The sequence below is a fragment of the Rhinolophus hipposideros genome (assembly GCF_964194185.1).
Source record: "Rhinolophus hipposideros genome assembly, chromosome: 8".
NCBI classification, from domain to species: domain Eukaryota; kingdom Metazoa; phylum Chordata; class Mammalia; order Chiroptera; family Rhinolophidae; genus Rhinolophus; species Rhinolophus hipposideros.
Window position 1 is genome coordinate 87,461,786 of NC_138054.1, and position 19,964 is coordinate 87,481,749.

At 50.8% G+C, this 19,964-nt stretch overlaps 1 protein-coding gene across 2 annotated transcripts in view; it reads right to left on the reverse strand.

The window, feature by feature from the left end:
- Positions 1 to 270: 270 nt before the first annotated feature.
- TNFRSF8 (TNF receptor superfamily member 8) overlaps positions 271 to 19,964 on the reverse strand; it is a 50,168-nt gene continuing 30,474 nt past the window's right edge. For both annotated transcript variants that reach the window (XM_081056711.1, XM_081056710.1), the window contains 7 exons: positions 17,326 to 17,419; positions 16,907 to 17,043; positions 15,395 to 15,493; positions 15,173 to 15,226; positions 8,439 to 8,464; positions 6,031 to 6,232; positions 271 to 2,420 (listed from right to left, as the gene is read on the reverse strand). In XM_081056711.1, coding sequence (XP_080912837.1) covers positions 2,176 to 2,420; positions 6,031 to 6,232; positions 8,439 to 8,464; positions 15,173 to 15,226; positions 15,395 to 15,493; positions 16,907 to 17,043; positions 17,326 to 17,419 — 857 coding nt within the window. In that variant the 3' untranslated portion in view covers positions 271 to 2,175. The remainder of the gene's footprint in view (positions 2,421 to 6,030; positions 6,233 to 8,438; positions 8,465 to 15,172; positions 15,227 to 15,394; positions 15,494 to 16,906; positions 17,044 to 17,325; positions 17,420 to 19,964) is intronic.

Consider the following 19,964-nt stretch of genomic DNA (forward strand, 5'->3'; position numbering starts at 1 on the left):
GGGGCCTAGGCTCGCTGCCTATGGTGGGGAGCAAACCCCAAACTGACTGAGTTGGGGTGGGAGGGGCAGGCTAGGCCCTTCCTAGCTCAGGCATGAAGCCCCAGGCTCACATTTACCCCTTAGTCCCCTCCCCGCCCTCCCAGGCTGGGCCATTCCCACTGCTTTTGTGACTCCCTTTTGCCATGTATGGGGCCGCTCAGGCCCAGCCCAGAGAGAGGCAGGCCCCGGGGAGGCCCGGGACCCCTTTCTGCAGGTACCCAAAGGAAGCCTTGGGTGTAGCAACTTTATTCTGAATATAGTCAAAGGCAAGCCTTAGGCCAGAGAGTGGGGGTTACATGGAGAAAGGATAAGGAAGAACGTCCAGAGTGGGGAGGTGGGGGAGGTCTGCCCCAGCCATCAGGGAGCTCCCTGTCCTCGAAAGCTGGGGCCGTGGCGAAGAGGGAGCCCGTCCTCAGAGATTCTCAAACACTCTCAACCTCAGTGAGCGTTTCCTTCACCTTATGATAGCTTTTAAGGGACTTTATGGATTTTTAAAGGATGGAAAGTTTCGTGAAGGGCCCCTGTGCGAGGGAGTGGACCGTTTCATTAAACATGTGTCAGTACCCTCACATCAAGGCTGTCTGAGCCCCTGCCCCCTGCGTGTGGGGCATCGTCAGGCACCGTAGGCTCATGAACACAGAGCTGTCCACACTGGTTTTGCATGAGGCCTTCTGGTACATATGGTCCATCCCATGTCAACTTCTTCAGGTTCTGGTGTAACCAACCGCCTCTCACAGTGTCCCGGCCACTCCAACTTTCCCCAAAACATCTGAGCAGTTTCAGAAACTACCCTTGTCATTCCTGAGCCAGCCCCAACTTCCTCTAGAGATGAGCAGGCTGGTGAGTAAACAGCAGCTTTCAGGCCTGGCTTCCAGCGGGTAATTCCAGGAGTCTCCAAGCAGCCTGAGACTCAATTCCCCAGGCTGCCACAGATTTGTCATCTGCCCACAAGTTCCTTTCCAAGGCCACTTGTTTGTTTACACGAGCCTGAAAGCCCTGGGGAGCACAGTCCTGCAGAGGAGACCTGGGCAGTTTTATTCCTTAGTGAGATGCAAAAAATCCTGAAGTGCAGACTGAACTACCCGATGCTCTTTCTTTCTGGCAGTCCAGAATAAGGCCGAATGGGGCTTTTGACCACCACATCCCAACTGCAGTGCTGAGCAGCTGCAGCCAGACGCCAGGACCTGGTGCTTGTGGCAGCTCTGGGGGGCGATTCACTTCTCAGCACAGAGCAGGTGGTGCCCAGCCGGCAAGCAAGGACCAGGAAGGGCCCTGGGTTCCCCTTCTCTGTGTGTGGAGGAAGCCCCTGGGCAAGGCCCAGCAGGCCTTTCTCCAGGCGGCAGCTGGGTGGGTAGCGTCCCTGACCGGGACGGGGCACTGCACCTGCTGAGGATCTGCAGACACCTGTTTCCTGATGTGCCTCCATGCTGAGGGGACTGGTGGGGACATTCTGAGACGAGAGAGTTGATTCTAGGCCCTGGCCCCCTGTGAGGGCTACAGACCAGGGAAAGGAGGTAGCATCAGGAGGGGCACACTTTACCCAGCGGCATAGGGCACAGAACACAACATGTCTGCGGTCGAGATGGGGCCAGATGACAACCCCAATCCCTCTATTTTCCTTCTGATTCAGGAAAAACCACAGGTGCTGGTTCAGTGCCATAGGGGGGCCACATTTACAGTAACTGGGGGCTGTTGGCATAACAGTAAGGCCTGGCCGGTATGACCCTTGAGGCCCAGGGTGAGGTACGGGTCTCACAGCCTCTGCCTCAGGTGGGCTCTGGCCCTGGTAGAATGTAGCTGATGCCCAGGGCTCGGGGGCATCTTTTTGGCAGTAGCAGGAGGCAGGGTGTCCACTCCTTGCCAGTAGTCTGTTGCCCCAACAAATACCATTCAGATCCAGCCCCTGCGTTGCCTCACAGCCCACTTCCCTCGGTTTGGGGTTGGGGGGCAGCTGCGTGGGGATGCAGGTAGAGACCATCAGAACCCCTTCCTGCATTGCCAGGCTCTTCTACCACTGGATGCTGGAAACTCAGCTCAGGCCAGATGGGACTCTGGCAGCATCTTGGTGTCACCAGTGTAAGCCTGGCCTCCCAGGGAGCACCCAGCTGCCCTCTCAGCCCCAACTCAGGCCAGGCCTCATTTCCCAGAGACGGTTGTGGGTGAGGGGTCCTCCTTTCCTTCCTCCTCCACCGAGAACATGACGTCCCTGCCACTGCCCAGAGGTGGTTCTGTCTCCTGCTCCGGGTAGTGGGGGGCATGGTCCATTTCCAGATCTCCCTCAAGCTCAGGTGCTGCCGGTCCCGCCAGGCTCCGGCCCTCGGGCACCTCGGTCTTCACAGTCCCCACAATCACCGTGTCCGCCTTCATGATGTAGATTTTCTCTACAAAGCAAAAGGATGCGTAAGGTGAGGAGACCAGAGCCCCAGAGGAGGAAAGCAAGGAGGCAGAGGAAGATCCAAGTCCCAGCTCTGCCACTCCTGCTGTGTGTCCTCAGGTAGCTGGCACAACCTCTCTGATGAACAGTAAGCCCTTGCCAAACTTGCAGATATCCTTGTAAGGAAAACAGCTAGGAACTGTATGCTGAGAAGTTAAAAATTGGCCCTCTTACTACTTACAGGAGATGCCGGTGAGTCCCCAGTACTGGTAGGGAAGGAGAGAACAGGGGTAGGAGAGAAAGCAGGTCATGGGGAGAAAGCAGGTAAGGACATCCATCGCACCAGGGAACTTGTGTAGAGGTCTCCTTATGCTGGATGCTGTTCCAGACGCTTTCTGCCCTTCAGTTCCTGAATCCTCACATCCCTCCTACCAGGTAAAAAGTCTATTATTGTCTCATTTACAGATAAAGAACCTGAAGCCCAGAGAGGTTAAGTGGCCTGACCAAGGTCACCAGATAATTAGTAGAAATCCCAAAAGAAACTCCCGTTCTGTTCCTCTCCACGTGCCTAAAACATAAACCTCGAGTGACCAACTTGTCCCGGTTTGCACGGGCTGCTCCTGATTTTAGCAGTGGAAGTCCCCATCGCAGGAACCTCTGTGGTTCAAACAAACTCAGACAGAAACCTCAGCCCTGTTCACCGTCACCAGCAGTCCGTGATTTGGACAGCTTTGCACGGGCCTGGTTATTGCTTACTGTCTTTCTCCCACCAGAGGCCTTCACGGCTATGCCTGCCTAGCACACAGTAGGGCTGCTTGTATATATCGCTTGGATGAATGGCATCCCAGTCCACTGGAGCTGTGATCCCCCATGGAGCTTGGGAGGCTCAGGGGAGTTAAGTAAGCGGCCTAAGAAGCTAGGAAGTGGGGAGCCTGGCCTGTCACCTAGGTCAGCTGACTTCAAGCACCATCCGCCCAGCTTCTGTTGGCCTCAAGCTCAGGTCAGGGTCCCAGCTTCCAGCTGCTTAGCCCATGGACTCTGGAGGCTGAATGGGGAAGCCAGGAGGGAGCGTGAGAGCTGGGGGCAGGGAGGGGTCTAGGGATCCCTGCTTCTCTGGGTAACTCAGTCACACTCCTCTGATTCAGGAGCCCCCAAACATTCTTGGCACCCCATGTATCCTCAAATGCATTGCATAATGCCGGCTTTTCCATTTCAGTTTTAACACTCCCAGAAAAGAGAGAAGTGTTCAAAATAGAAGCAAGAACTAAAGAGAAGGGTAAGAGAGTGAGACAGCTGTGGGCTTGAGCACCCCTATATCCCAGAAGGGAAAGCAGGACCTCAGGTTCCCCAGCCACACACCCTTCATCAAGACCTGCAGGTCCCTTGCCCTGGGAGGTGAGAGATGGCACAGAGGAGAGAGAGAGAGAGAGAGAGAGAGAGAGAGAGAGACAGAGAGAGACAGAGAGAGACAGAGAGAGACAGAGAGAGAAAGCACGAGAGACATAGAGCAGTAGGGGTTGAGAGAGATGACGGTAGTTTTGTTCTGGTAGAAGAAGCCAAAGTTGGGGGCCAGGCTATCACCCTCCTTATATTCCCTGGGTCTGATTCCACTGGCTCTGTCCCCCATCACAGGGCTGAGTTAGGAGGGGGAGGGTCTTACAGGAGTTGCTTGACTTCTGGCTTCACCCAGGGCTCCAGAATCCAGGGAAGTTGTTTTGGGGGGATGGGGGTGAAGGGGGGTCTAGTGCCAGGAGTGGGGTGATGAAGCTCAGGCCAGAGTTTGGTCCCCCTTGGGAAATGGACGGGGGGTACTCCTCTGGGGTGGTGTCAGGAAGACAGAGGACTCACTGTCCCTTGAGTGTCCCAAGAGAACTTCCAAGGCCTTCCCTCCCACCATCCCACTCACCAGCAAGTCTTGCAGGCTGGCTTGGCTCCAGGCAGGCTGCCCACGCCCCAGCCCCATGCCCCAACTGTCCCAAGAGCCTGGTACCTGCCTCCACCACCCCTTCAAACACTCCCAGAGCCCCACCCCTGCAGTTCCAGGCAGTGCACTCAGCATTGGCTCAAACAACCAAATCAGGACTTCATAGGAAATTTGAAAGAAATGCCTTTGGTGGTATTTCCCAAAATACATTTTTTTTTTTCAAATAGAACTTGCTGAAAACTACAATTCCAGAAGTTTCCATTTGGTACAGAAGACTCTGCCCCGAAGAGTTCTATCCACCAGCTCTTGCCATAGAGATATGTGGGACAATTAGAAATGCCTCTTTAGTATTATCCGAGTGATGGTTAACCCTCCAGAGAAGACAGAGATGGAGCCCACTGAGGCCCTGCCCCAGGGGACTCACAGACAGGGGTCTCACAGACAGGTGAGGGGGCAAAGGGGAAGCCACAAACACAGTCACATTGTTCGTTGCTAAGGACACTGGGTGGGATGGCCCGGGGTCTGGTGGAGCACCACAGAGGTGCATGTAGTCTAACCAGCAGAGTGGAAAGGACAGGGGAGGCTTCCTGGAGGAGGAGGCAAATAAGCAGGTTACTCAGGACATCAGGATTTAACTAGATTTGAGGAGGTGGAGTTGGCTGTTCCACGTGAGGAATCAGCTCCCACAGAGAAGCTTAGATGAGAGAGGGAGGGCTGGGTAAACTCAGGAAAGTGTCACTGAGTGAGAGGGCATGTGGCGTCAGGAGGCAGGTGAGTCTGGTGGGGAGAACGCAGCTTACAACTAGCACTGAATGCCGGAATAAGAATCCCACAATTTATCCTAAAGGTAACAGGGACCCCTCCTTGGAGGTTTCTAATATGGAGGGTGTCATATGGACAGGTAAACAATTTGGGAGAAACATTCTGGTCATATCGGGATAGAGAGAAGTAGGAGAGCAGGCAAGGAGACCTGGGGGAGGCCGCAGCGAAGGTTGGTCGGAGTTGGAGGGCGGCTGCAGGAAGGGAATTAATTGCTGGCCTCTGTGCCCGCAGAGGCCAGGTGGAGCTGTGGACAAACCAGGGGTTTCAGAATCCCGCAGATGTGAGATTGAGTCCCAGTTCTGCCACTTCGTAGCTGTGTGTCAAGGAAAATCATTTCACCCGCCTGAGCTGCAGTTTCCCCAATTGTGAAAAGAGGAAGAAGATCTCTTCCTCAGAATGAGAGGTGACATTTGCACAATGCCCAGAAAGCATCAGACAAGTGGCTGGTCTTATGTCACTGTGTATCTTCCTCCTGTCCCCCTCAGGGGCTCTTTGTTGGGATCTTGGGGTGCCATTGACTTTTCTCTTTAATAATATCAGGCACCAGGCAGGGGGAGCCCGTTCCCCCTTTCTCCACCCCACCAAGACAGCTTTGGTGATTATTCCATAAATTCTCACAGTGGCGCTATGAGATCAGTACCACAACTATTGCTATTTCACAACCTGCTGATATACCTACAAACAGTTGAACGCTTTCTCCAAAACCATCTCCTACTTACAAGGGCTTGGGGGAGAATCCACGCCTCTTCCTGCCTGGTCCTTCTGGACCCAGGGCTTCCGGTTCCAGTTGGGGGTCCAGGACCCACACCCATCTCCCCACTGCCCTCTTAACCCTGACCACACCAGGAGCCCCCTAAACAGGCCAACTCACCGATCTTGTTATTGGTATGCTCCGTGGTCACTCGGGGCTCAGGAAGGTCCCTGGGGGACGAGGGGCTGTCATCTGGGCTGGCATCCAGCAGCCGCAGGCTCTCCAGGGAGGTTGCCCCCACGTTGGGGCAGGTCTCCACAGCCGGGGGGCTCATTAACCCCGGCTCCTTTGTGCAGGGCTCTGTGACAGTGCTCGTCAGCAGCTGTGGGCACAGAAGAAAGAGGCACTGATATAGGGTGCCCGGACCTCCTCCGTTCTCTGAACTGTGAAGCCCCCATTTCTTTATCTCTACAGACTCCAGTGAGTCTCCCTCTCTGCCTGAAAGCTGTCACACACCTCCCCACCCAGGCTTCGCCTTGACAGCCTGCCGCACCAGTGTGCAGAGTTCCAGCTTTTGACTTGTACTAAATAATAAAGATCATGGCCAACATCTCATACGGTGTTACCATGTGTGTGGCCCTTGATATATGTTCACTCTCACAGCCACCCTGTGAGGCGGCTAATATTAGTATGCTCCCCATTTTACAGATAAGGAAACTGAGGCACAGAGGAGTCAAGTAACTTGCTCAAGGTTAGTAAATGTCCGGGTCAGTACTTGAACCCTGACATCTCGCTCCAGAATTCACACTTGTAAGGGCCAGTCTAGAAGCGCCAGCTCCAGGCTACCCCAGCCCTGGCCAACCAGCTGGGACAGTCTACACTAATATATTCTAAAAATAGCTATGTCTTCGGGAAAATGTCGGTTTAGGAAGTGCAAAGGAGAAATGGTGTCATGGAATGTTGTAGTCTACAACATTTACCGGCAGCCCTCGAAATGGAATGAGTTTGAATAATTTAGAAAACATAGCTACATAATCCTGAGTATTCTTTAATAATAATTAGAAGTCTAAAAGATGGCATTATTAAATAATTTACTAGAATGAGTTGGCCCACGTAGCCAAAGGCATTTGATCATCTCACAAATCGTTAAATACCTTTTTCATGAAATTTCTCGGTATTGTAACAGAACTTGTCTGACCCAAGCATATTTGTGGGTTTTTTTTTTAAGTTATCCTATTTCTTTCTTTTTCTTTTTCTTTTGTTCAGTTTCAGGTGTACAAAATAATGTAATAGTTAGACATTTGCATGCCTCACAAAGTGATGCCCCTTCCCCCAAGCTACTACCCCTCTGACATCATATACAGCTGTTACAATTCCACTGACTCTATTCCCTACGCTGTACTCCACACCCCTGACTATATGTATATATTAAATTATAGTTGACATTCATTATTATTCAGCTTCAGCTTCAGGTGTACAGTGCAGTGATCAGGCATCTACACCATCCCTGAAGTGCTCTCCCTAGACCCAAGCATATTTGAATGTGATCTTCCATAATCTGAAATTTGAACTCGTACTGTGGTTCAATTATGTTTAAAAATTGAAGAATGGAAACTTTTCTCCATGTATGAATGTTTGTGTTAAAAGAAATGGAAGAATTGATAAGTGAAAAAAAAAAAAAGAAAACGAAGGTGAACCATACATACCTGAGACCCAACCATATAAAGGGCTTGGTCCCACCCCATCCTTCAGCCCCAGAGGGCAGTGCCCCCGCTCCCACCCCCTTCCAAGCTGCCCCTGGGAGGCTGGGCACAGAGCAGGGTGCCTGGACAGGCCTACTGAGGACCAGGTGTGTGGGCCCTGTCCTGGGTAGTCCCTAGGATCAGCATTTGCAAAGCCCCCTCCCCGGTCCCCGGCCTGCATGTGGTGAACACTTCATAAAAGGCAGACAAAGGTGGTCTTACTAGGCTTTGGAATCACACAAACCAACCGGGGCTCAAATCCTAGTTGATCTGCTTTCCAACTGTGGAACCACCGTTCCCGTCTGGGCCTCTGTTGCCTCTTCTATCAAACAGGACAACAGTACCAATGTCCGCATGCTGTAAGGACTCCCCGAGATAACTTCAAGAAAGCACAAAGCGAGATACCTAGCTCATGGTAAGTGCTCGGTACAAGATAGCTAAGTTTTTAAAAATCCTTGTTACCGATTTGTCATTCCAGCTGCAAGGTTAAGACTCAGGAAGGAATACAGGAGGAAAGGGGAAATAAACATAGCCTTCCTCCTGATCACACCTGGCACCCAAATTGGCCAAAACCAGGTCCACGGTCTGGCGGGCCCTTCTGGAAGTCCCCTGTGGGAAGAGCCAGAAGCTGAAGGCTGCTGTGGGCGTGGGGCTGCAGTGTCTGCCAGGGCCTGGCGGAGGCCCCACTCTGCTCAGAGCCCCTTCATGGGGCAGACCCAGCCTGAACTCGCAGGGGGAGCCCACACCCTGGGCACTGTGGGAGGGGAATGACCCCGCAGATCTGTTTAGGGAAGGAGTCAGATTTAGGGGCACCAGTCTGGGAGCGGAGGGAGGGGCACTACTTACTATCGTGTTCCTCTGAGGCCTGGAATCTGCGAAAAGAAAAAGAGCAGTGCCTTCACCAAGGAGGAGGGTCTGGTAGCTGCAGGGTCCTGCTCCACCCCTCAGGTGGGCAAAAGCCCCTTCCCCCCACCCGCCTTGTTCCCCAGTGATAGCTGGTACTCAGTCAGGCCCTCGGTCTGGAAAATAGTGAGTGGGTTTTGGGGTCAGTGCCCACTGTCCAGGTGGGGGTCACAGGTGCTCACTTGCCCAGAGACAGAGCACTGGGGAACCACCTGTTCTCCAGCCACTAACCCACTCAGCACACTGCACCCCTCCGCAGCCCAGCTTCCCCAACCCCCAGACAGAGGAATGGCAGGGAGAGGCACGCACTCCACCTGGAGCCAGAGGCTTCTGCTGGCTCCCACGTTGGTCTGTGGCTGCTCCCACTACTTTGTAGCCCCCTAGGGTCTGGAGAGCCCAGAACTCCCCAGATTCCATACGAAACACACAGCGGACCTCAAGGCAGGGTGGTAGAGAGTGGATGACAGTCCCTGAGGGTGTCTTTGAAGTCTGAGTATGACATTCTTGAAGCCAGTCAACCCTGGAGCCCTTTTGGCTCAGGCTAGTCCGAGTTCGGAGTTCCATTAGCCATGCCTGGAAGGGCCCGTGTGGCCACGGTGGAGGAGGAGAACTGCTCACCAGTCCCCTCCGTCCCTGCAACTCTTCAGTAGGCTCGGGAGGTGCTGATGCAATGATTCTTAGAGCATCTTCTCCTCCCAAACCCCCACCCTCCACTCCAATTTTTTTCTCCCATTAAGTAGGGTGCCAGGTCATAGCCAAGTGTATGTTGACATTGAACCATCAAAGATGCCTCTGAGAAAGCTGACAGTGGTGTCCAGACATCTGGTCTGTCCTAGAGCAAACCAAGTCCCGGGGCGCAGACGATCCCCTAGGGACGCACAGCCTCTTATGATTCTCAAGGAGCCCGCCTACTCAGAATACTGTTAGGTGGGCACCCCCAATCAGAGAAACCTGCTAGAGATGCCAGTATGCCAGCTAAGTCACCTCCTCAACCGCCTCTCTGGTTTTAGCAGCTCAGGGGAACCACCAGCCCTGAATCCTAGCTCACAGGAGGCCGACCAACCACGGTAACGCAGATAAGATGGGCAGACGGAACTTGCTGGGAAACACTCTTATGGGTCCCTTTTAAATGCCCATCAGCAGGTAGAAAAGTGTCTAATGGGGAAATAGACCAGAATGATGACGAAAAAAAGTGCATGTGTAAAATGACACGATTCTTGATTGAACAAATCGTCCTGAGATTACTACATCTGATAACGGCTATTCCCAGCATAGTGGTCACCTTTAGGGGTGGGGGCGCGGCTTGCTCCCACCAGGCGGCCACTGTCCCCTGCCCAAGTGACCACTTTGAGAAACACTCCCTGGCCAGAGTGAGGCACATTCTTTGAAACGAGGTCAGTGAAGCTGAATCTTCGTCTTCTGAGAGTGATTTTGAGTTCTGCCAACAGCCAACTGTGACTTGGCACCAAGTCACTGGGATGGTGGGAGGTGAAGAGAGGGAGAGTGTGTGACAAAGTAACGAGACAAAATAAATAAAAATGATAAAACTCAGTCTTGGAGAAGACATGGGTAAACAGGAATACAGCTGCTCATGGCCCGTAAACTGGTTCCGTCTTTCTCAAGAGCCATCTGGCAATAAAAATCTCATAGCCTTTGCCCCAGTAATCCTCCCTCAGGGACACACCCTCAGGAAACAACCCAAAAGAAAACAAGGCCTCGCACAGTGGTGGTATTTATAATGACCAAAAAGCTGAAACCAAGCCAGATGCCAAACAATGAGGCAACCTAGCAACCCTGAAGTGTTGAAACTTATCCCAGCACATTGCACATTGCTCTACCTCTCCCAGCCTCAGTCCTCTTATCTGGAAAATGGGACAGATCGCACCAACTTTGGAGGGTTTTTATGAAGAGTAAAGGAGATCTTGAAAGTGAGGGTGCCCAATGATCAATCATGTTGAGATCATGACCCCTTACATGAGGTGATAAAAATGACCATGTGCCTGTGTGGTCTCCTACCCTAAACCTATAATCCCCAGTCTAATCAGGAGAAAAACATTCCAATAGAGGGGCATCCTATAGCATAACTGAGCAGTCCTTCTCAAAGCTGCCAGAGTCATCAAAAACAAAGAAAGTCAGAAACTGTCACAGCCCAGAGGAGCCTAAGAAGACATGATGTCCCAAGATGAAGGACAGCTACAGAATTACTGGTGGAATCTTTAAAAGTGGCAAGCTCATGAACATGAAGGAAGAGACAGCAACTGACCCCAAATCAAGGAGACTCTAGAGAAATAACAACCAAAGGCAACAACACGAGATTCTGGACTAAGCATAATGTGGTGTCCTGAGTGGGATCCTGGGACAGGGAAAGGACATTAGGTAAAAACTAAGTAAATATGAATAGAGTATGTGCTTTAGGTAGTAGTAATGCAATATTGGTTTGTTTATGTGAGAAATGTACCTACCATACTAATGTTAGATGCTAATAATAGAGGAAAGTGGGTGTGAGGTATACGGGGAGTCTCTGTGTCATCGTCTCAAATTTTCTGTAAATCTAAAACCAGTCTAAAAAACAAAGTCTATTTCAAATTTTTAAACATTACAAAAAGAAGGTGCCCAGGACGCTGCCTCGCATGTAGTGGGTCCCAGGATGTTAATGTGGCTTGACACTCTGTCACACCGAAGAGAAAATCAGCTTTCAATACTGACTTTCACAAACAAGCCCAAAATAACATAAAGGTGAAAAGACAGAATCCAGAAGGTACCAACATCTCCCTCCAGCTGAGTTATAACCCACGTGTGTACTTTGGTAAAGACACAGAACAAATTGTGACAAGTACAGAGATCAGATTTTGTAAGTGCTTTTCCCCTGAAAGTGTTGCTTCAGTCCACTGTCTTCACTTATTGGTTTTATTGCTTTGGGAATAACGATGATCTTCTCATAAACATATCCAACACATCCAGGATTCACGCCCCCTGGGAAAGTGCATGGTACCCCAGAACTGCCGTGAGGGCCGCTGTGGCTGAGCTCGTGGGTTCTGACTCACGAATTATCGGTCCCTTCCATCGCCATCGCTCTCCCCTTTCAGTCCTATCCCCTCTCTGCCCTGGGGTCCCAGTTGCTATGGGAAGCAGAACAGACATAAGGAAGGAATTTGGCAGAGGTTCAGCCAGAGTTTGGCAATCAGCACTCCTCGATTCAAATCCTGCTCCTTGGAGAGATGGCCGACCCCAAAGCTTGTGGGGCAGGAAAGTACAAGCTAAGCTGGGAACATCTTAGAGCAAAGAAGTGCTCCACACACAAAAGGATGGGGACAAAAGGACACAGCAGCCAACTTGAAGTAGCCCCCACCTAATCTGGGTCTATGTGAACACCAAACTAAATAATGATGGCAGCAGACTAAAGTAGGAATCCATGAGTCAGATATAAATATATAAATGAAGAAAAGGAAAGTCTGATGAAGACACAGCCTCGGAGTACCGCCCCTCAAAATACTTAGCGATTACCAAGGAGAAGGGAGCAACTTCACGGTGGAGAAGCACCTCACCGCAGAAACACCTCAATCTAGTGCTCAAGGTGAACCACCCCAGGAAAGGGACAATAAGAGGCCTGGGGGCATGGATGCCACAGAGAAGAGCTCAGCGTCACTCCTGGACTCAACCCACTAAAGATGCTCTACTTGAGTCTAGTAGTGAGGGAACATCAGGAAAATCCAAGGTGAGGGACATCTACAGAATCGCTGGTGGAATCTTCAAAAGTGGCAAGGTCATGAACATGAAGGAAGCGACAGGAACTGACCCCAAATCAAGGAGACTCTTAGAGACATGACAACCAAATGCAGCACAAGATTCCGGACTGGATTCTCTTGCTATAAAAGGACATAATTGGGATAAAAGAAGAAATTTGAATGGGGTGTGGGAATTCGTTGGGGTAATGCATCAAGGTGAATTCTCTGATTTTGGTAGTTCTCCTCTGGTTGTGTAAAAATTCGCCCTTATAGTGTGTGAAATACACACTAACGTATCGAGATGATAAGGCATTCAGTCAGTAACTTACTCTCAAATGATTCAGGAAAAGTAAGTTCCTGGTACTGTACTTGAGACTTTTCTGCAAGTTGGAAAGTGTTTCAAAACAACAATTTTTTTTTTCAGTATAAAGCTGCCTGACGTAACAGATAAAGTCATGACTTTAGTGTCCATTAAAATGAAGGATTAAAAGAATTTTAATCAGTGTTTCTCAACCAGTAGTGACTTCCCCCCCAGGGGACCTTTGGCAATGGCTGGAGACCGTTTTAGTTGTCACAACGGGGAAGTATTACTAGTAATCTGGTGGGAAGAGACCAGGGAAACTGCCTAACACCCTGCAGTGCACAGCACAACCCCCCACAGCAAAGAATTATCTGGTCCCAAATGTCAATAGTATGAGGGCGAGAGACCCTGTGTACAAAAATCTCACCACCAGCAAAATCCTGGTGGTACTGCTTAGTAAACACGTGGCCTTCGGCAAGTTCCCTCATCTGCCTGTGCCTCTGGTTTCTCGTCTGTGAAATGGGGCAGTAACAGTGGGTGCCTCACCAGGACACTGGGAGGGGTCAGATGAGATCACAGATGTACCTGCCACCAAGGACACTCACCACAAAGTCAAATGAATTCAAGAGGTGGTTGCTGCGCATCTGAAGGGCAGCCTACCCACATCTCCAATGTGCTGTCAAACAATCCAAATGCCCCCAACAGCCATGCAGCTCCAGGACAGGGAGGGCTGGGGTGCACACTTCCATCCTGCCAGCCTTTAGTCCCTTTAAGCGACTGACACTGGTCTAAAAGCTCAGGAGAGCGAGGAGTTTCTGTACCAGCACAGAGCCGCTAGGAAGCGCTCAATGACATGATCTGAATACATGAATGAGCGAACAAATGAATAAACACTCCTTCACCCCTGCAGCACCCGTAGCTCCAGAGAGATGGGTGTCCACCCTGCTCATCCTATGCTCTGCGTGCTGATCCTGGCCTCACCTTCCTTCCTCTCGGGCCTGCAGACCCAGACCCCCAGGGACCCACCGGAAGCCAGAGGGCCAGAACTGACCCTAAACAGGAGGGCCATCACTGAGTCTCAGGGCTTGGGGTTCCTTGGAGACCTGGCTTCTCAAGGGAAGGTGCTTTTCTTTCTCTCTCTCTCTCTCTCTCTCCTTTTGTGCATGTAACAAAACTGCTATCACAAAGGTTCGAAGAAAAAAATAAACTGACGGCAATGGAAATTTTAATACTAGAAAAATGTCAAGAAAGCAAACACGGGTTTCAATGAGACGTTGAGCCTGACAGCTCATGGAAAAAGGCTTGAAACTATCAAAACACAAAAACCCCCCTTGCAAAGGGAACACTAGCACCTGCTTGTGAAACTTATCAAATTCAAAACATGCCTCAGTGGACTGTATTTTTGTGCCCAAGTCAAAAGTCAGGCCAAGGCAAGGCTCTCCGAGGGTCCTGAGGAGAGGGGGGCAGGGGGCCATGGCCTGGCCTGGGGCTAACCACTGGGCTAGTGGGTGGGCATGGGGTGGTGGACAAAGCTGGAGGGGAGGAAGGAAGAAGGGGCAGGACTGAGCCTTCTTCAGACAAAACCAAAATCTCAAGGACCAGCCCCTGAGTCTAGCAGTGGCACTTACTGGGCGGTGTGGCCCTGGACCAGTTCTCCACCTCCTTACAGAAGGAAGAGCACCCCCCATTTCCCCTGGGGCTCCTGGCTCAAGGAGACCCTCTGGGGGAGCCTGCCTTGAAATGAGAAAGGGAAGCTCTTTCGCGTTCGCTTCTTCCCCTGTGGTCAGGGCCGAGGAACACAGTGCCGAGGAAGGCCTTGCCCACCCTTGACAGGAGCTGCACAGGAGAGGAGACACTTGGCACAAGATGGCTGGGACGCCACCCCCACCCCTAGCTGACAGGTAGAAGAGATCTGCTGCCTGGATTGATGGGGAGGGCCAGGGGTTCCAGAAGGCGCCTGGAGGAGTTGCCCTGGAGACTGGGCAGGGATCAGAAAGCAAGGACGGGACCAGGGAGGGGTTCAGAACAAGGCAGAACTCAGAAGGGCCTGGGATCCCTGGTGAGGAACAAGGCCCCAGACACAGGCCAGTCAGCAAACACAGTGGCCACAGCTCACTGAGCGCCTGTCGCAAGCAGGCACTCTGCACAGCACTTAACAGGCCCCACCTCGACTGATGCACACGGCCACCCTCTGAAGTAGGTCCCATTGTCCCCATGTCACAGACGAGGAAACTAAGACACAGGAATTAAGTAACTCACTGAAAGTCATGTAGCTTGTAAGTGGTAGAACCAGCCCTATCAGCTTACCCTACTGAACCCCATGCCCCTCAGTGACCGGAGAGAGGGAGTGGGAAGAATGGGGAGGGAAGGAGTAGGGAGGCTGGGAAGGAGAGCGAGAGAGAAGAGAGGAAGGAACGAAAGGCTAAGCAGAGTTTTAAACCTTCATGCCAGCACTCCCTCCACACGCTGTTCAGGGCATGTCACGGCTTCCACCCATATTAGATGCCCATTACACATGAGGTTGCAGAGAGAGAAGGAGCAGCTTGCGGGAAACCATGCAGAGGGACCCCGAGGGAGCCCTCAGCCCAGGGCTCAAAGCTGCTGTGTGTCTGTGTGGCTCGAGCAGCCCCTCTGGACATCTGGACACTTACCCACGGGGTCCGGCTTGGGCCGGAAGGTCTGGACTGGGTAGCACAGGTGGAGCTCTGAAACGACATCAGGAACGACATCAGGAATGACATCAGGAAGAGAACTGGAGGTGCCAGCTTCAGAGAGCGTCAGAGGGCAGGGCATGGCAGGGCAGGGCAGGGACCCAGGCCAGGCTAGCACAGTGCACCCGGCCTCCCCAGAGACCCAAGGACACATCTACTCACTCTGCCGAATCCACTTCCAGCATGCCCTCCGGTGGCACAGGAGGAAGGAGCTGGAGCCAAGCACCACCAGCAGCAGCACAATCAACCAGAGCACAGGTTCTGGAACACACAGGTGGCCCTTCACTCTCTGCCTTGACGCCGGCGGCCCCCAAAGTCTACATTAGGGGGTAGTGAGCCAGGGGCCCTGTGCAACCACGCAGGACAGCGCTTGCCTCCATGTGGCCGCCAGGAGCCAGGCCTTTTCCAAGCCAGGACTGAAACCCAGACCCTGTACCTATCTGGTCCAGTCCTTACCCACTTGCCCTCCCTCACCTGTCTCCAGGAAGCCCACCAGTGTGGCTTAATAGTGAAGAAAAGAGCAAACCATTTCTAGAGGGTGAGGAATTGAGGAGTCAAGGAGCCAGAATAAAGGAATTGAGGTCCAAAGGGACAGTCTGGGGGACTACGGAGCAGGACACATGTGACGTGCAGCCCTGGGCAGCTGGCAGGCAGAGAGTGAAGTGGCGAGTCTGCTAAAGCTCCCAGCCTCCAATCGAGACCGGAAGCTCCGTGAAGGCAGGCATGGGGTGTACTCCGCACACAAACACATTCAGCAGGTGTTCCCTGAGTGAGGGAATCGACAGCCCTATGCCATGAGGGCCATTGCCATCTCCGTTTCACAAGCGAGGGAAACTGAGGCTCCCAAAGGTTGAGTGACTCAGTCAAAATCACCCTGAGGGTAAATGGCAGAATCAAGTCTCGGGCCAGGCCAGGGAGACTCCAGCGCCCACGCACTGAACCGCTATCTGGGTACTTTTCTTTACATCTTAGGACTTAATTTGCCTCATTTTTTTTTTTTTTTTGGTTGCTCATGGAGATTGTGTCACTAGTTACTGTTTTTAGTGCATTTTCAGATGTTTAAAAGTTGTATGTGCCAAATAAGTACTTCTCAAACTTAATGTTCAAATGAGTCTCTTGGGACCGTGTTAAAATGCAGATTCTGATTCCGTGGGGCTGGGGTGGGGCCCATAATGTGTTTTTCTAACAAGTTGCTGATGCTGCAACTCCAGGACCACACTTCTGAGAACCGCTGGCCTCAGAACTACCGCCACCTAGTGCCCACTGCTAGACCTGCAGGTTCTAAAATGCGGGGCACTTAGAGCGGATGGCTGCAGGGAGCAGGGATTGCAGCCGCTACATATCACCCTGCGTGGTACATGCTGGTACAGTTTTACACGCGAGAAATGTGGGGTTCGAAGGCATTAAGCAACTAGTCAAGGTCACAAAGTTATTCACCAAGTACTTTCTGGGTAGCAATTACGGGCCATGGGGCAGGAAGCTGTGAATGAAATCCCTACTCACAAGAATTCAGGAATAATCACTAGCAAGTGAAAGAGCCACAGCCCCTGCCCAAGAAGCCAGAAACCTGGGGTCCACCTTAGTCCCCCCACCCAGTGGATGCCATCAACCAGGGAGGAGCCTCCCTCCTTCTGCCCCCCTGGGAGGAAGGCCCTGGGAGGGGGGGATCATTACCTGAAACCAGAAGGGGCCTTCCCATGGAGGAGAAAGAGATGGGAGCACTTGTTGAGATGGCGGCATCCCCCCGGGCGTGGGTAATGCCCCCTCCACGTCCCTCACTGGTCTGGGACTCTGCCAGATAGAGGGTAGTGCTACAGGGAGAGAAGCAAGAGGTAAGACTGACGATGGAGATGGGAGAAAGGAATCGTATGCGCGGGAATAATTCTTTTTCTCTAGAGATGGACTAGACGAGGCCTGAGTCCCCAGGTCTGCCCACAGTCTCTGCCAGGCACTCTAGGCTTTCTGGCTTTCCAGTGGTGCCAGCACAGAGCTTGGCACACATCCTCCAAAATGATTTGCAAGCTTGGCACAGAGGTCCAACCCAGGCCCCACCTCCACCCCAGCCCAGCTGCCCCAAGGGGCCAGGGAGTTACCTAGAGGGTGCCTCACGGTCCTCTGAGTTGGTGCTGCAGTTAAGGTGGGTCCCCGGGGAAGGCGGCTCATGGGTGGTGTCCTTCTCAGCTGTACCTGTGGAGAGTGGTCTTAAGAGTCAATGCAAGGAGCCTTTCCCAGAAGAGACTGGTGACTTCCAGGGAGGCAGCAGAGCAGGGCCAGAAGGCCACTGCAGCTGGGCAGACCCAGATTTGTGTCCTGGGTCTGTCTCCTCCCTTCCTCTCTCCATCCCTTCCTCCATGCAACAACTCTTTATTGAGCATCTACTACGCACCGGGGACTGTGTTGGGAGCTGGGACTAGCAAGTAAAATACACAAGATTCCCACCTTCGGGGGCGCACAGGCTGGTGGGGTTCACAGATGTGACTCAGGTATCACACTAGGGCACTTGGGGTCCCTGAAACAGGGGACTCGTCCTTGCCTGAACTGGAAGCTTCTCTGAGGAACGGATTGCTGGGATGTGAGCAAGGGTGGAGGAATCTAAGCAGAGGAAATAGACGGTGGAGAGGCCCAGTGGTGGGGAGAGAAGAGAGAGCTTTGGAGAGGCTGGGGGAAGGCCAAAGAGGCTAGGGTGCGACCACATTAAAACAGCCAGGTCTCTTGTACACACTTGTTCATAGCACATTCTTCATAGTAGTCAAACAAGTAGAAATAGCCTACATGGCCATCAACTGGTAAACGGAGAAACAAAATGTAGTGTATCTGTACACGGGAATATCATTTGGCAATAAAAGGAACAAAGTATTAATGATACATGCTACAGCACGGATGAAGGTCAAAAGTGCTATGTTCAGTGAAAGAAGCCCGACACAGAACACATATCCTGAAAATGTCCCAAAAATGCAAATCTAGAGGGACAGAAAGTAGATTAGTGGTTATCTGGGCTGGGGATGGGCAGGGGTTTGACTACTAAAAGGCACAAGGTTTCTTAGATCTTGCTATTAACCTTTTATTTAAAAAACAAAAGGCCAAAGTGAGACGCAACAAGGTCCAAAAGAAGCTATTTGGGAAGCGCTGATTCAGGCGGAAACCCTGAATAGCGTTCTGATTAGGAGGCAAAGACAAGGAGTATTTATGATAAAGGGAAGGGGGACAATTATATCAATAGAAAGAAATTACATCAACAGAATATTAATTACATCAACAGAAGGAAGGCATTTCTATAAGTGCAGATAACACAGTGATGTTAATTCTAAAGAATGTTTTAAATTTCTGTCCGGTAGTCACAATATCTGCTTTCCTGTTATCTTTGCAAACAGCTCTCTGGGACACAATGTTGCTTTAGGTCCAGTCCAAAGGTTATTTTGCCTGGTTTTAACATTCCAAAGGTTTGAGGCATAAGACATGCAAGGCAATTCCTCTTGGATGGCAGTTCTGACCCCATTTTTGTTTTATTAAATCTATTGAGGTAACATTGGTTAATAACGTTATATAAGTTTCAGGTGTACTATTCTATAACACAACATCTATATGTTGTAGTGTGTGCTCACCACCCAAAGTCTAGTCTCCTTCCGTCACCATGTATTTGACTTCCTTTACCCTTCATCCTCTCCCTCCCCCTTTCCTCTCCAGTAACCACCATACTGTTGCCTGTGTCTATATGAGTTTGGTTGGTTGGTTGGTTGGTTGGTTGGTTGGTTGGTTGGTTTGGTTTGGTTGGCTTGTTGCTTTCTGATTTATATCCCACATATGAGTGACATCATATGGTTCTTGTCCTTTTCCATCTGACTTACTTCACTTAGTATGATGTTTTCAAGATCCACCCCTGTTGTCACAAATGGCAGTATTTCATCTTTTCTTATGGCAGAGTAGTATTCCATTGTGTACACATACCACATCTTCTTTATCCAGTCATCTATCAAAGGACACTTAGGTTGTTTCCATGTCTTGGCCACTATGAACAATGCTGCAATGAACATAGCGGTGCATATATCTTTACAAATAAGTGTTTTCCATTTTGGGGGGTAGATACCTAGAAGAGGGATTGCTGGATCATATAGTAGCTCTATTTTTAATTTTTTGAGGAAACTCCATACTGTTTTCCCTAGTGGCTGATCCTATTTCAGTGTATGAGGGTGCCTTTTTCTCCACAGCCTCTCCAACACTTGTTATTCCTTGTCTTGTTGATGATAGCCATTCTAATAGGCGTGAGGTGGTATCTCATTGTAGTTTTAATTTGCATTTTCCCTATAGCTAGTGAAGTTGAGCATCTTTACATATACCTGTTGGCCATCTATACGTCTTCTTGGGAGAAGTGTTTGTTCAGGTCCTCTGTCCGTTTTTTAATTGGATTGTTGGTTTTTTTTGTTGTTGGGTTGTATACGTTCTTTGTATATTTTGGATATTAGCCCCTTATAAGTGGTATCATTTGCAAATATCTTCTCCCATTCAGTTGGTTGTCTTTTTGTTTTGTTGATGGTTTCTTTCACTGTGCAGAGCTTTTAGGTTTGATGTAGTCCTATTCATTTATTTTTGCTTTTACTTCCCTTGTCTTTGGGGTCAAAAACCTCTGGGATCAAGGTCCTTAAGTTCAGTACCTATGTTTTCTTCTATGTATTTTATTGTTTCAGGTCTTATATTCAAGTCTTTAATCCATTTTGAGTTAATTTTTGTGTATGGT